The sequence below is a fragment of the Halichoerus grypus genome, chromosome 6 (genome assembly GCF_964656455.1).
Source record: "Halichoerus grypus chromosome 6, mHalGry1.hap1.1, whole genome shotgun sequence".
NCBI lineage: Eukaryota > Metazoa > Chordata > Mammalia > Carnivora > Phocidae > Halichoerus > Halichoerus grypus.
Window position 1 is genome coordinate 21,125,904 of NC_135717.1, and position 14,514 is coordinate 21,140,417.

Genomic DNA, 14,514 nt, shown 5'->3' on the forward strand with positions numbered 1-14,514 from the left:
TCTTACGGAGCCAGAATCTGACAGTGGATTGTGTCTATCTTTAGGGTATATTGTGAGAGCCACTTTAGTGCCCATGGGGCCAGTCAAGACATGTAACTGTGTAAAGTTAGATGGATATAAAGCATTAGGGGATGGTGGAGACTATGGCAAACAGAAAATTCGTGTCCTGTCTGAAGGAGGCATTAACTAACTTCTCACCTGCTCTCAATTCTTGCCTTCTAGGCCCAGTGCATCCAGATATTTCTGGCTTTGCAAACCAGAAGTCCAGATTTTTTTTTTTTTTAAGTAGGCTCCATGCCCAGCATGGAGCCCAATGCAAGGCTTGAACTTACAACACTGAGATCAAGACATGAGCTGAGATCAAAAGTAGGACATTTGGGACGCCTGGGTAGCTCAGTCAGTTAAGCATCTGTCTTAGGCTCAGGTCATGATCCCAGGGTGCTGGGATCAAGCCCCGCATCAGGCTCCCTGCTCAGCGGGGAGTCTGCTTCTCCCTCTCCCTCTGCCCCTCCCCCCTGCTCATGCTCTCTCTCTCTCTCTCTCAAATAAATAAATAAAATCTTTAAAAAAAGGTTGGATGCTGGGGCGCCTGGGTGGCTCAGTCGTTAAGCGTCTGCCTTCGGCTCAGGTCATGGTCCCATGGTCCTGGAATCGAGCCCCGCATCGGGCTCCCCGCTCAGCGGGGAGTCTGCTTCTCCCTCTCCCACTCCCCCTGCTTGTGTTCCCTCTCTGGCTGTGTTTCTCTCTGTCAAATAAATAAAATCTTTAAAAAAAAAAAAAGGTTGGATGCTTAACCAACTGAGCCACCCAGGCACCCCCAGAAGTCCAGATTTTTATGGAAAATGTCCCGATTTTGAAAATACTAGCAACTGATTTTTTCTTTTTAAGTACAAGGACCAAATAAAACATTTCCATGAGGCAGATCTGATCTACCAGCCATCACTCTGTGACTCTGCTTTAGTATTTCACTTTTAGGACAAAAAGGAAAACATCCTTCTTCCCATAATCGACGGACCAAGCTATATGGTAGCTTTCAAAGCAAAATCCTGCTTACCAGCCATCAACACCAGCTTTCTGCAGTTCGGAAATCCCAAAAGACAAAGATCCCATGAAGTCATTCCTGCTGGTCAGATCCCAATCCCAAATCTCTACAGACAGTCTTCTGTCTTTGTCCGATTCTTTCAGTTGGCTACCAAGAGCAAAAAGAGAGAAGTCAGCGGAGGTTACAGTGATTTCTCAAGCAGATGAAATGTTTAAGAGGACAAGGCCTGAAGGTAGGCATTTTTAAAGATTACAAGCTGTTGCAAGCAACATATTCCATTTCCCTCCCAGGCAAGCTCCCCAGGGAGGGAGAGCTTCTCAAGTTCCACAGCCTGTGGCTCAGCTGGGTGGAGGACCTGGGCCAGCTCCATCAGAAGCAGTTCTAGCTGCTTCTGCTGCTTTAAGTCTTAATAGGGTTCGTGATGTTCGGGAAACCCTATTGACACAGTCGCTATAAGAAATATGGATATCAATTATATAATTGCATGACTGGTTGCACACACGGGAGTTAGCATGAGGCTGAGGACATCTGTGGAGGAAGCAGTCTTGTCAGTGCTGGTCGGGGGAAACTGTCTGTTCTGAGGCATGTCCTTGATTAAGGCTGAGGTGCACCCCCACTTTTGCCCTGAGAGAGGAAACGGGGGATGGGGCTCCCACAAGGAATCATGCCTTTGGCCCGTAGCCTCCAGAGTCAGAGTGTCAGAAGCTGAATCCTCCTCGACCCCATATTTGCTGGGGGACTCTGGCCACATTCTTTAACCTCTATAAGCCCCATTGGTTAAACAGGGATGAAATGGCCAATGAACTGAGATCATTCAACAGAGTGCTTTTTATAACTGGGATATGCTCCTTAAATATTGGCTGATGTCACTAACCCCTTGTGGGCCCAGATGCATCAAAAAGTGAGCCCAGGTTCTTGGAGCACTGGCCCGGGAAGATCCTCCATGGAAGGTGGCAGAGAACTCTCAACAGGCTGCAGACCCAGCATATTCATATCCACAGACTCAGCCCTAGAGGGGTTATCACCACACCCTATGGGTTATGTCCCACTGTTCACTGAGACCAGAGCTTCTCCCACAACTTGCCTTCACCTAGCAACACATCACACTACTTTCTATCCCACCCACTCCCCACACCACAGACATTCTCAACTCTATTAAAAAAAATAAGTTCCAATTTTTACTTGGCTTGCGATGCAAAAATGCAGATGGAAGGGGAGGAAGGGGAGGGAGGAAGGAGAAAGGGAGGGAGGGAAGGAGAGGGAGGGAGGGAAGGAGAGGGAGGGAGGGAGAGAGGGAGGGAGGAAATGAAATGGAAGCCGGGAGGGGCACTCTCTGATCTCAGGTGGCCCAGAAGCCAACCCCCACCGCCCACGCTGGGCAGTGATAATTTTAACTTACAATCTGAATGTCTCGTTCCACTCAGGGTTGAGGGAGCACTTGATGGTTTTGGTCTTCTGCTTGCTCTCACTCTTGGGGTCGGGAATCAGTTTCAGTTTCACGTAAGGGTCTGACAAACCATTGGGGTCCATAGGTACAAGGTTTTTAGCATCTCTTACTAAAAAGAGAAAACGCAATTTCAGCATTAATAGCCCCGCAACGTTTAAGCATCGACCAGTGAGGGCTGGACAACATGTGGACGAGTCCTTGGCATCCCACTCATTTAACAGGAATTGTAACTTAGGAACATCAATAGCTAAGAAGCATGCAAAGCGAGATAGACTGGTAAGATGCAGCCTCTGCCGTATGAGTTCGAAACGGATTTCTGACTTTCATACTGCTCTACCCACTGTGCCCCCAAGATTAACTGTACACGCTCTTAAGTTTGTGTTCCACAAAGCCAACGAGAAAGATCGGCTTCTTTCACCACGCGTGGTGTTTTCAGGGTTCATCCACGTTGTGGCGCATGTCAGTACTACAATTATGGCTGAATATTATCCCCTCGTATGGATATACCAAACTTTGTTTATCCATTCGTCTGTCGGACATGGTTGCTCCCACTTTCTGGCTCTAGTGAATAGTGCTGCTATGAACATCTGTGCACTCTGACACAGAAGGTCACATGTTGTAGGATTCCATTTATACGAAACCCCCAGAAAAGGTAAATCCACAGAGACAGAAAAAGCAGACCAGTGGTGGCCAGGAGCTGGTGGGGAGGGGGGAATGGGGAGTGACCACGTAATGGGGAAGGGGTTTCCTTTACTGGTGATGACATTTCTTGGAACTAGATACAGGTGATGGTCGCACAACCCCGTGAATATACTAAATGCCAGTGAATGGTACACTTTAAGATGGCTAATGGGTAATTTTATCTTATGTGAGTTTTACCTCAATTCAAAAAGCAAAAGCTAAAAGAGAAAGAGTTGCTCTCCAAACCAGGGCGCACCTGTCATCCACGGGGCACCCGTAACCATGACCCAGACAGCCCAGAGAGAAGGCTGGAAAGATATTGCAGCATTGTAGGTATAGGCTCCACCCTCAATGAAGAACACTGAGTAAAGGAGCCTGTAAGACTGGCTTGAAGAAGGAAGGAAGCATAGGGACAGTGTAGTGGATACAAGGCTACGAGATGTCAGGTTTTGCATCTTGCCTTGCAGTTACTTCACATTTTGGGACCTCGATTTCTTGACCAATGAGATGGAGATGATACATACTTCACTGGGTTGTTGTAAGAGTATAATCGGATGCAGAATATACACGTTTAGCACAGAAGCTGGCTCCCAGGGAAGAGTCAATAAACGCCAGCTATATTTTTGCTATTTTATTATTATTATTACACATATTCAGGGTCTCCTCTCATTGCATTTGTCCACTTTTATTAAGAAGAGTTAACCATTTCCAAGTGGATGTCTGGGTCTTCTTCTTTGAGAGTAATGCATCTGACCTTCCCACTTGAACCTTTCCAGAGGGCTCCTCAAACCTTAGTGTGTATGAGAGTCACCCACACGGCTTGTGAGGCACATATCCCTGGGGCCCAGTCCTACAGATGGATTCTGATTCAGTGACTCTGGAGGCAGAGCTGCTCACTTGTTTTTCTAGCACGTTCCCAGGTGATGATGCTACTGCTGGAGGTCCAGACAGCACACATTAAATAAAGCGTTTCTGGATGATAGAATTTCTTAAGATCCACATGCATCTTCCCCAGAGAATATAATCTCCAACTGTTACTTTCTCTCATTTCTTGAGCCTTCCAGGGAAAATAGCATGTGCCAGTTCCTAGGCTGGGATCTTGTGATGACACATCTATCACAGAGTAAGCTGCATAAAAACATGATCTGAGGTGCGCTGACGTGCCAGAAACTTGTCTGTCTGGTTGATTGGCAACACATATGCAAGTGGGAACGGCTCACATTTCTTCTCTCTGTCAAGGCCCACACCCCCTTCCCACCTCACTCCCCGTGTTACGAACTGACACCACGGGACCATCACCAGAACTTTCTTCTACTGTAAGTTTACGAGTTCACAGCTCCTTCCGAGGGCTCTTGACAAGACAAGTGCGTGCTGGAGTCTTGAGCCAAACTTTATAATTAATGCTTTAAGAATGACCTCTCCTTGGGCCTCTGCTTCTCCTGAACCCAATATTCGTGACTGAGATATGACTCCATCTCCCCCCTAGCCCTTATAGATCCTTCCTTCCCCTTTTGCCCTTTTGAATCTATCCTCCACTGAAGAGGTCAAAAATTGCCGTGGAAAGGAAAGGAGCGGAGTCGATTCTGGGCCTGCTGCCGTTCACATCTCAAGAGATCTAGCTCCCGAAACCACCACATCATGAGCAGGTGACAGTAGCTGCAGGCTAAGATCCAGAGGCCTGTTCCTCCTGAAGCTTTTCAAAGTAGAGACATGTTTCCCAGCCACGATGTACTGAGGAAGCAAATCTCTCTAGACCACACTTGGCGAGACTGACTTTGATTTTTCTTGATAAATGTTTCTTTACTATCTTTGTTGAAATCCAGCCAGCCCAGATGGTACAAAATGCTTCACACAAAGCAGAAATAGCAACCTTCCCCCCCCGGTGGAAGTGTGCTAAATGTACGGAAGAGAAGTGTCCTGATCCAGAGAACACCGCTCGCCTTGGATATGAAGCAGGTGGAGGGTGAGGTCTGGCTGTTTCCATCAAAGGGTCCTCAGAGCAAACAAGGCCTTCTGCATGCTGCTGAAAGCTACCTAAGTTACCAGTGCTGAATCCATAAAAAGACAGCATTACTGTTAACTATTTTCCTAAGAATTGTTCTTCAAAAACTTTCCTACTCTTTCCCCCGACCCACCGCCCCGCAACCACCCAAAATACAACTATCTATCAGAAAAATCTGAATAATTGTGCTGCTCTAAAGCCTTTATCTCACACGTTGTGGGAGATAACCAGAAGCTTCTCTTTATCAACTCCTTTAAAAGGCACTTCCTTCAACATCATGAGTCCTCACTTGTCCTCCCTAGGTGTCCCCAGAACAGCTATTCAAAGTAATGCCCACTAATATTCAGTTATGTTTGAGGACGTCTGCAATGACAAAGCATAGGAAATACTGAGTGCCCCTCCACAGGGGAAGGGGTAACTAAGCCGTGCATATTCATACTGCGAAATACTACGCACATGTTAATCACATGGACTATCTACACGAACATGGTGAACAAAATGGCTAGGTGAAGAGAGATGATGACAATACAAAGTTTCTTCCTTTTTTTTTTTTTTTTTTTTTTTTTTAAGATTTTATTTATTTATTTGAGACAGAATGAGAGAGAGAGAGAGAGCACATGAGAGGGGGGAGGGTCAGAGGGAGAAGCAGGCTCCCTGCCGAGCAGGGAGCCCGATGCGGGACTCGATCCCGGGACTCCAGGATCATGACCTGAGCCGAAGGCAGTCGCTTAACCAACTGAGCCACCCAGGCGCCCCTCCTTTTTTTTTTTTTTTAAGAAAAATGTGCACACCAGCGGTTCGATTGTGGCAACGTAGATCCCCACTATGAATAAATCACAGCATTGGGTCAATGTACATTTCCTGATTCGGATCATCGTACCATGCCCGTGTAAGAGGATGTTTTCATTCCTGGGAAATACACACTCAAGTATTTACATTTTTTTTTTCATTTTATTATGTTATGTTAATCACCATACATTACATCATTAGTTTTTGATGTAGTGTTCCATCACACTCAAGTATTTAGGGCAAATGGGAACCATACACTCCAACTTACTGTCAGATGGCTCAGAAAAAAAACATATACATTTATAAAAATATTTAATAGAGAGGGAGCCTGGGTGGCTCAGTTGGTTAAGCGACTGCCTTCGGCTCAGTTCATGATCCCGGAGTCCCGGGATCGAGTCCCACATCGGGCTCCCTGCTCGGCGGGGAGTCTGCTTCTCCCTCTAACCCTACCCCCTCTTGCGCTCTCTCTCTCACTCTCTCTCTCTCTCAAATAAATAAATAAAATCTTTAGGAAAAAAAAATATTTAAGAGAGAGAATGATAAACCAAATGGGGCAAAATATGAACAACTGGTAAATCAGGTAAAGAGGATGTGGATGTTCCCTGTACTAGCCATGCAACTTTTCTGTAATTTTGAGATTATGTCAAAATAAATGGATTTGAAAAACAGGGCCCTCCAAATCTTCAAGAGAAAAGTACCATAAATTTTCTGCTGAGCATCAGGTGCTGCATGGAAGTGTTGGATCACTTCCATACATTGTACACCAGAATCTAATGTTACACTTTAACTAACTAGAATTAAAATAAAAAACTTAAAAAAATAAAACAACAACAAATTTTCTACAATGTCATATATGAATTTAAATATATAGAAAAGAACCTGGAAGGATATACCCCAAATTTACTTAATGTAATGACTATATCTGAGGAAGAGGTAGAGAAACCCGGTTTTGGGGTTGTGGGCAAAATAGACTTCAGCCTTACCTGTCACATTCTGAATTTATTACAAAGAGAAAGCATTTTTGTATTAACTGTGTTATTTAAACTAAATTTTTAAAAAACAACTCAGTTGTGCATCTCCGGCCTCTAAGAACCCACGGCCCTTGGTCTTCAGGGCCCCCCATCCTGTTCTCCAAAAACCATAGAGCAATTGTGTCTGCAGAATGAGGCTCAAAAACTCATGATCTGGATCACAGAACCTTTGGTGAACAACACACAGACCTGGGATGACCTCACTGAGATCAGATGGACACCCTCAGCACCTACCCTGAGATCACAGCAGGGATGGAGGCAGAGAGACTCAACAGGCTAAAAAAAAAAAAAAATGACAGAGCCACCAACCTATTTTTGCTATCCTGCCCTGCTCCCTTCCTATTCCTGTGGGCCCCTGGTGGCTGACAGCTTACCTGGGCCTTTGGTTAACCCCCAATCCCTCCCCACTGCCGGCCACACCCTCTCTAGTTACAAGCTTCTTTGGCCCTTTGCTCCGAAGTCTACCCCTGGATCTGTGTCCCTTCGAGTCCTATTCACTTGTTACTTCCTCTAACCCCAAGATTCTCTGATGCTATGGCTTTGGTGAGCCTCGGATGCATCAGAATCCCCTTCCCATAGGCATCTTAACTGGCCATCCCCTGTGGCCTCATCAGATAGGCGCTAACCGCAAAGCGAGCCAACCTGGGGTCTCTGGGCACCCACACGCAACATTGAGGTCACCCCTACTGCGTTGTGGCCAAGGGCTCCTGGGACAGCTGGCCTCCTGCCACTGCTGGCGGGGGTACAGTTATTGCACCTCTAATTATCTGTGCTGAGACAGACTTCCAGCTGGGACCGTCACAGTGTGTCTAGAAGAGAGCCCGTCAAGTCACGGCGAGTGAAACGAGGGTGGAGCGTTAGGACAGAGGAGACCGGGAACTAAATTAGCAACATGCAGACTTTGGAGTCAGACAGACCCCAGTTTGAATCCTACCTCTGCCCTGACTCTCACTTAATTGGGTGATCTTGGTTAAATGACTTCTCTGAGCCTTGGTTCCCCACCCCCTTCTCCAAAATGCGGGTAAAATCACAGACGACTCAGCGGGATGGTGGATAAGATTGGGGGACCATTCATCCCCATTTGCCCAGGACAGCCTCAGTTTATACCATTTATCCCTTCACTCTCAAAAGAGTTCCACTTTGGACGGTGGATTTTAGGGTGACCCTAATTATGGAGGACAGTAGCGTTACAGGGGAATTTAAAGCACATGGCAGAGGCTCAGCAAATGCTGATTCCCTTTCTCCTTTGGGAGAATTCAAATCAAATTATATAACGATCCAGATACATCTCCAGGCTAAAAGAGTATCCCTCCAATGTGATTTTCATACAAATGAATCTGGAGGAGGAACCAAGACACGATAATCTGAAACCAAACATGACACATCTACCTTCTTCCTGTTAGGACCACCTCTCCATCCCGACCCAGGCACCTGAAGCTTTACTTGGAATGACACTTCCTCCAACCCCACCGATCACCTTTATCCTCTTACTTCCCTGCTCCCTTTACCCCAGTTTTGTTGATCTCATCGAACCCTCTGACCCCCTCAACTCTTTCTTTCGCTCTGGTGCATTTGTGCACTGCTATAGTATGACGTCTCTCCCGAACCTGCCCTTATGGAGTCATTCTGCCAGGGACTGCCACATCTTCACCCTCTTGTCTTTTCAACAGCATCCTCTCTAGGTACCTCTGACCATCAGTGACACATGGCATAGAGAGTGTTCCTGGAGAAAAGCATCACACGTGGGGGCTTGGGGCCAGTACACACACTCCTGGTCTCCAACCACAGCTTGGTCCTCCACACCTCCTATCCACCCTATGGGGCGACCCTAATCAACTGCCTGTCCCATTCTCGGCAGAAGTGACATCAGGAGCTCCCATTCTTAAGGCTCTCATAGATTCCTATTCCTTCTTATCCGCTTGATGATCTTCTGTTTCATGTTTGTGTCGTGGATTTCTACTTCTATTATGAAAATGTGGGCTGAGCAATTTGTGGGCATTGGGGGGTGGATTTAGTGAGGATTTCCTTGCAAGCTAACATATCACCAATTATGTGCAAAGAAAAAAGGTGATTGTCTCATTAAACGGTACAGGCTTTAAGATAGAGGAAATTAGGAATTACTCTAATTAAATTAAGTCATCTATATCCATGTTGGTTTTTTTTTTACCTGTTTTATCCGTCAAAGACTGACAAAGTATGTTTTAAGACCCTCCTGCTATGGTATTTCTGTACACTTCTCCTTTCATTTTGACTAGTTTTTGCTTTCATTTTGACTAGTTTTTGACACTATGTTATTTGAGATTCATGGCCACTTTTCAGTCTTAGAGTTTACCTTTCACAATTAAAATATTTTTTCTGTACAGTTCATTCTTTATCTTGAGCTCTACTTTGGATACAGGTCCTTTTCCATTTGCCCTGGTCTTTTCTCCAGGAACATCTGATACCCATTTACCCCTGGATAAATATTGTTTGTCCTCTACATCTACCATTTTTTTCATGATTGTATTAATTTCTTGGTCTCCTTCCACCACCATCTGGGAGCACTCCTTAAATTTGTTTCCATACTACTGATTATATTTTATGCAGTAGGCATTCCCGCATTCACTGTTTCTATGCATTTTAATTTACTGTTTTAAATTACTTGGTATCATAGAGGGGCACCTGGGTGGTACGGTTGGTTAAGCGTCTGACTCTTGGTTTCAGTTCAGGTCATGATCTCAGGGTCATGAGATCGAGCCCCCACATCGGGCTTTGTTCTCAGTGGGGAGTCTGCTTGGGTTTCTCTCTCTCCGTCTCCTTCTGCCCCCCCATATGTGCTCTCTCTCTCTCAAATAAATAAATCTTTTAAAAAAGATAAATTACCTGGTATATAGCAACTATCCTTCTTGCTTATGCCTTCTTCTTGGCCAGCTCCTTTTTCATTTCAGTCTATTGACTTATTTCCTCCCTCCTACTCTCCCTCCTTTTATTTCTTTTTCTTTCTCTCCTCTCCCTCCCTCTCACTCTCACTCTCTTCCCTCTCCCTCCCTCCCTCCTTCCATCCATCTTTTATCCATTTACTTTTGACCTACGGCATTTATTTAATTTCTTAAATTGGCATACAGTGAAATTGACTTTTTCTTTTGGTATATACTCCTGAGAATTTTAACACATGTATAGATTCATGTAACCATCACACAACCAGGATACAGAACAATTCTATCACCCCAGAAAAATCCCCTGTGCAGCCCCTCTGTAGTCACAACCTCCACCCACTCTCAGCCTCTGGCAACCACTGATCTGTTTCCCATCACTATGGTTTTATCTTCTCAAGAATGGTATATAAGTAGAATCATACAGTATGCGACATTTTGAGATTGACTTCTCTTAGCATAATGTCTTTGAGAGGCATCCAAGTTGCATGTATGAGTAGTTAATTCCTTTTTATTGATGAGTAGTATTGCACTGTATGGCTGTACAACTGTTTGTTTATCCATTCACCCACTGAAAGACATTTTAGTGGTGATTACGAAGAAAGCTACTATAAATATTCATAGATTTTTGTGTGAACATAAAGTTTTCATTTCTCAAGGGTAAACTCCTAAAAGTGGGATCATTAAGTCATATGGTGTGTGGAGATATATATTTATATATAATAAAAGTTTTCCAGAGGGACTGTACCATTTAGCATTCCCACAGGCAATCAACGAGAGTTCCTCTTGCTCTGCATCCCTGCCAGCACATTGTATTCACAGTATTTATTATCATTATTATTTTAGCCATTCTAATAGGGGTGCAGTGGTATCTCACTGTGGCTTTAACTTGCCTTTCCTTAATGTCTAATGATATCGAATATCTTCTCATGAATGAATTTGCCATCCTTATATCATCTTTGGTGGTATGTTTGTTCAAGTCTTTGGTGTGTTTGTAGTGAGGCTGTTGTTTTTATACTTAGGAGTCTGAGAATTCTTTACTCTGGAAACAGGTCCTTTGTCAGATATGTGATTTGCAAATATTTTCTTCCAGCTTGTAGCCTGCCTTTTCATTCTATAGCAGTGTCTTTTGCAGAACAAAGGTTTTTTTTTTTTTTTTCAATTTGAATGAAGTCCACTTTATCACTTCTTTTCTGAGTCATGTTTTTAGTGTCACGTAGAACTCTTTGTCTAACTCCAGGCCATAAAAATTTTCTCCTACACTTTCTAAAGTTTTATATCTTTACATTCTACATTTAGATCTCTGATCTATACTTATTTATTTCAGACAGAGAGAGAGAGCGTGTGCACATGAGCAGGGGTAGGGGGCAGAGGGAGAAGCAGGCTCCCCACTGAGCAGGGAGCCCGATACTGGGGCTCTATCCAGCATCATGACCTGAGCTGAAGGCAGACGCTTAACCAACTAAGCCACCCAGGCACCCCATATTTTCAGTTAATTCTTATATAAGGTATGAAGTGAAGGTTAAGGTTCATTTTGTTTGCATATGGATGGCCAATCATTCCAACATCATTTGTTGAAAGACTACTCTTTTTCCTCCATTTCTCTGGTTTTTTGTTTTTTTTAGAGGTAAAAAATGGGCCATATTTGTGTGGGTATATGTGAACTCTCTATTCTGTTCCAGTCATTTATGTATCTATCCTTTGGCCAAAACCACACTGCTCAATTGTTGAAGCTTTATAAATAAGTCTTAAGATTGAGGATTGTGATTCTTCCAATTTCATTCTTCATTTTAAAACAGACAATAAGTCTATAATTGAATCTGTAAGAACTGACACACTGAGTCTTCCAATCCATGAACACAGTATATCTTTCCATTTATTTAGATATTCTTTATTTCAATGTTTTGTCATTTTCAGCATATAGATCCCAGACATGTTTGCTAGATTTATATCTAAATATTTCATTTGTTTTGGAGTTACTATAAATGGTGTTCTTTTTTTCAGCTTTGGCTTCTAATTGTTTACTCTTGGTATATGGAAATACAATTGACATTTGCATATTGATCTTGTATCCTCCAGCCTATTTAAACTTATTTGTTCTAGAAGGTTTTTTGGTAGACTCTTACAGATTCTCTACATAGACTATCATGTTTTCTGTGTATACAGCCAGTTTTCTGTTTGTGTTTCCAATCTGTATTCACATTTTTTGAATTTCTTATTGCACTGGCTAGATCTTCCAGTATGATGTTGAATAGAGTGGTGAAGTCTTGTTCCATAGCTTATGGGGAAAGCATGCAATCTTTCACTATTAAGTATGTTGTAGATACTCTGTAGATGTCCTTTATCAGGTAAAGGAAGTTCCCTTCTATTTCCACTATGCTGAGAACTTTCATCATAAGTGGATATTAAATTTTGTCAAATATTTTTCTGCATCAATAGATATGTTTGTGTGCTTTTTCTTTCTTTAGATTATTAATATGATGGCTTACATTAATTGATTGCTTATTATTGAAACAGCCTTGCATTCCCAGAATAAAAGTCACTTGGTTAGGGTGTATTATTCTTTTTACATATTTCTGGATTTGATTTATTATTATTTTGTTGAAGATTTTTGTATTTATGTTTATAAGGAATATTTCTCTGTATTTTTCCTGTACTGTTTTTGTCTGGTTTTTGGCATCAGGGTAATGCTAGCTTCATAAAATAAATTAGGAAGTGTTCCCTTTCTTCTCTTTCCTAGAAGAAAAAGTGTTATTTCTTCTTTAAATGTTCGGTAGAATTCCACAATATAAATTTCATTTCAAGCACTTCTTTATCTGGATGCCATAAATTTTGATGTGTTATATTTTCATTTTCTTTTCATTGGTTCAAAATACTTTCTAACTTTCCTTGAGATTCCATCTTTGAACCACAGATTATATAGAAGCTTGTTTTTTTAATTTCCATATTTTCCCATGGGGCTCTACTCCCATGATTTTAATTTCTACCTAAGAGCACTTTACTGAGCTATAGAACATTATACACAACTGTTTAATGTATATCTAGTGCTGGATGTCCCATAAGTACATCAACTCAAAATGTCCAATAATACCCATGTTCTCTTCCATGACCATGTCTGCTCCCCTTCTTTCAATGCCATTTTTGATGAGTGCTCAACCATTCACCCAACTGTCCAAGTGAGTAATCTGGAAATCACCCTGGTCTCCTCCCCCTGGTGCAACCTCACCTAGGACTATATACTGTTCATTCTACTTCTTTATCACTTCATGTACCTGAGCCCCTTTCTCGTTTTTTTTTCCCCAAAGATTTTATTTATTTATTTATTTATTTATTATTTGAGAGAGAGAACAAGAAAGAGCAAGGGAGAGCATGAGGGGGGAGAGGCAGATGGAGAAGGAGAGGCAGGCTCCCCACTGAGCAGGGAGCCCGATTCGGGGCTCAATCTCAGGACCCTGGGATCATGACCTGAGCCAAAGGCAGACACTTAACCGACTGAGCCACCCAGGTGCCCCCTGAGCCTTTCTTATTATCCATACAGCTACCACCTTAACAGTAATAATTGTGTCACGGGATTACTGTCATTATTCAGTTATATTTGAAGCCTGTAAAATGCCTGGTATTGTCCTTGGCAGGTGATGCATGATTAGTAAATAGCAGTCACTCACTTGGTTTAGTTTGGGCACTCATTTTTTTTTTCCTGGTGAAATTAAGATCCTTCTAGTTGGTTCCTTGACTAGTCTTGCTTCATCCACCCCTTCCTCCATGCCCCACACCAAAGTGATCTTTCAAAATCTCAAGTCTGATCACACACTCTCTAAACAAAACCCTTCATAGTTTTAGAAAATCTATTAATATTATTCACTATAAAACTAGGTCAAAGGAGAAAAAACATAATTATCTCCAAAAAATTACAAAAATTACAAAAGGAAAGTGACAAAATTCAATAATCATTCTTTCTTTTAAACCTTAGAAAAATGGAAATAGATGGATGCTTTTCTTGGTATAATATATACATCAAAGGCCTTCATCATCCTTACTGGTATAATTCTAGAGGCATCTCCATTTCCATTAAGACCACAATCAAATTAAGAACACCCACCACCACCACTATAATTTAACATCATTCTGGGAGTACCAACCAATGCGATTACATAATAGCAAAGTATTAAGAGGCTCAGACATTGGATAAGAAAAGACAAAATTAGCCAGTATTGTCTAAACTGTATCCTAGAGAAATTCCTCAATGGTCCTGGCATGTGACTGACACTCTCTTTCTAGTTTGCTGCCCTCATAAATTTTTCCCATTTTTAATCTCTTAGTCATTCAGTGGGGATTTGGATGAAGGAGAAGTTAAATATATGGTCTCAGTTGAACATGAATTACTTTTTTAATTAGGAAAAAAAATGTTACTCTAAATCTGAAAGAACTCATTGCTTAATGGAACGCCAGTCTTGTGCACATTATTCTTAATAAACTGGTATTGGATACAATTTGGAGGCTCTAAGATTCAGTCAGCTGCTTTTCTCCAAGTTCCGGGTCTGTATGTCAAAACCATGCAACTTTTGTGCTCTGTAACTGGGTTCTCCTTGGAACAAAAAACCTGGAAATCT

At 42.6% G+C, this 14,514-nt stretch overlaps 1 protein-coding gene across 2 annotated transcripts in view; it reads right to left on the reverse strand.

The window, feature by feature from the left end:
- The window catches only part of PRKCB (protein kinase C beta), a 316,758-nt gene that overhangs the window by 104,017 nt on the left and 198,227 nt on the right, over nucleotides 1–14,514 (reverse strand). For both annotated transcript variants that reach the window (XM_078074685.1, XM_036111159.2), the window contains exons 6-7: nucleotides 2,442–2,598; nucleotides 1,055–1,189 (exon numbers count right to left, since the gene is read on the reverse strand). In XM_078074685.1, coding sequence (XP_077930811.1) covers nucleotides 1,055–1,189; nucleotides 2,442–2,598 — 292 coding nt within the window. The remainder of the gene's footprint in view (nucleotides 1–1,054; nucleotides 1,190–2,441; nucleotides 2,599–14,514) is intronic.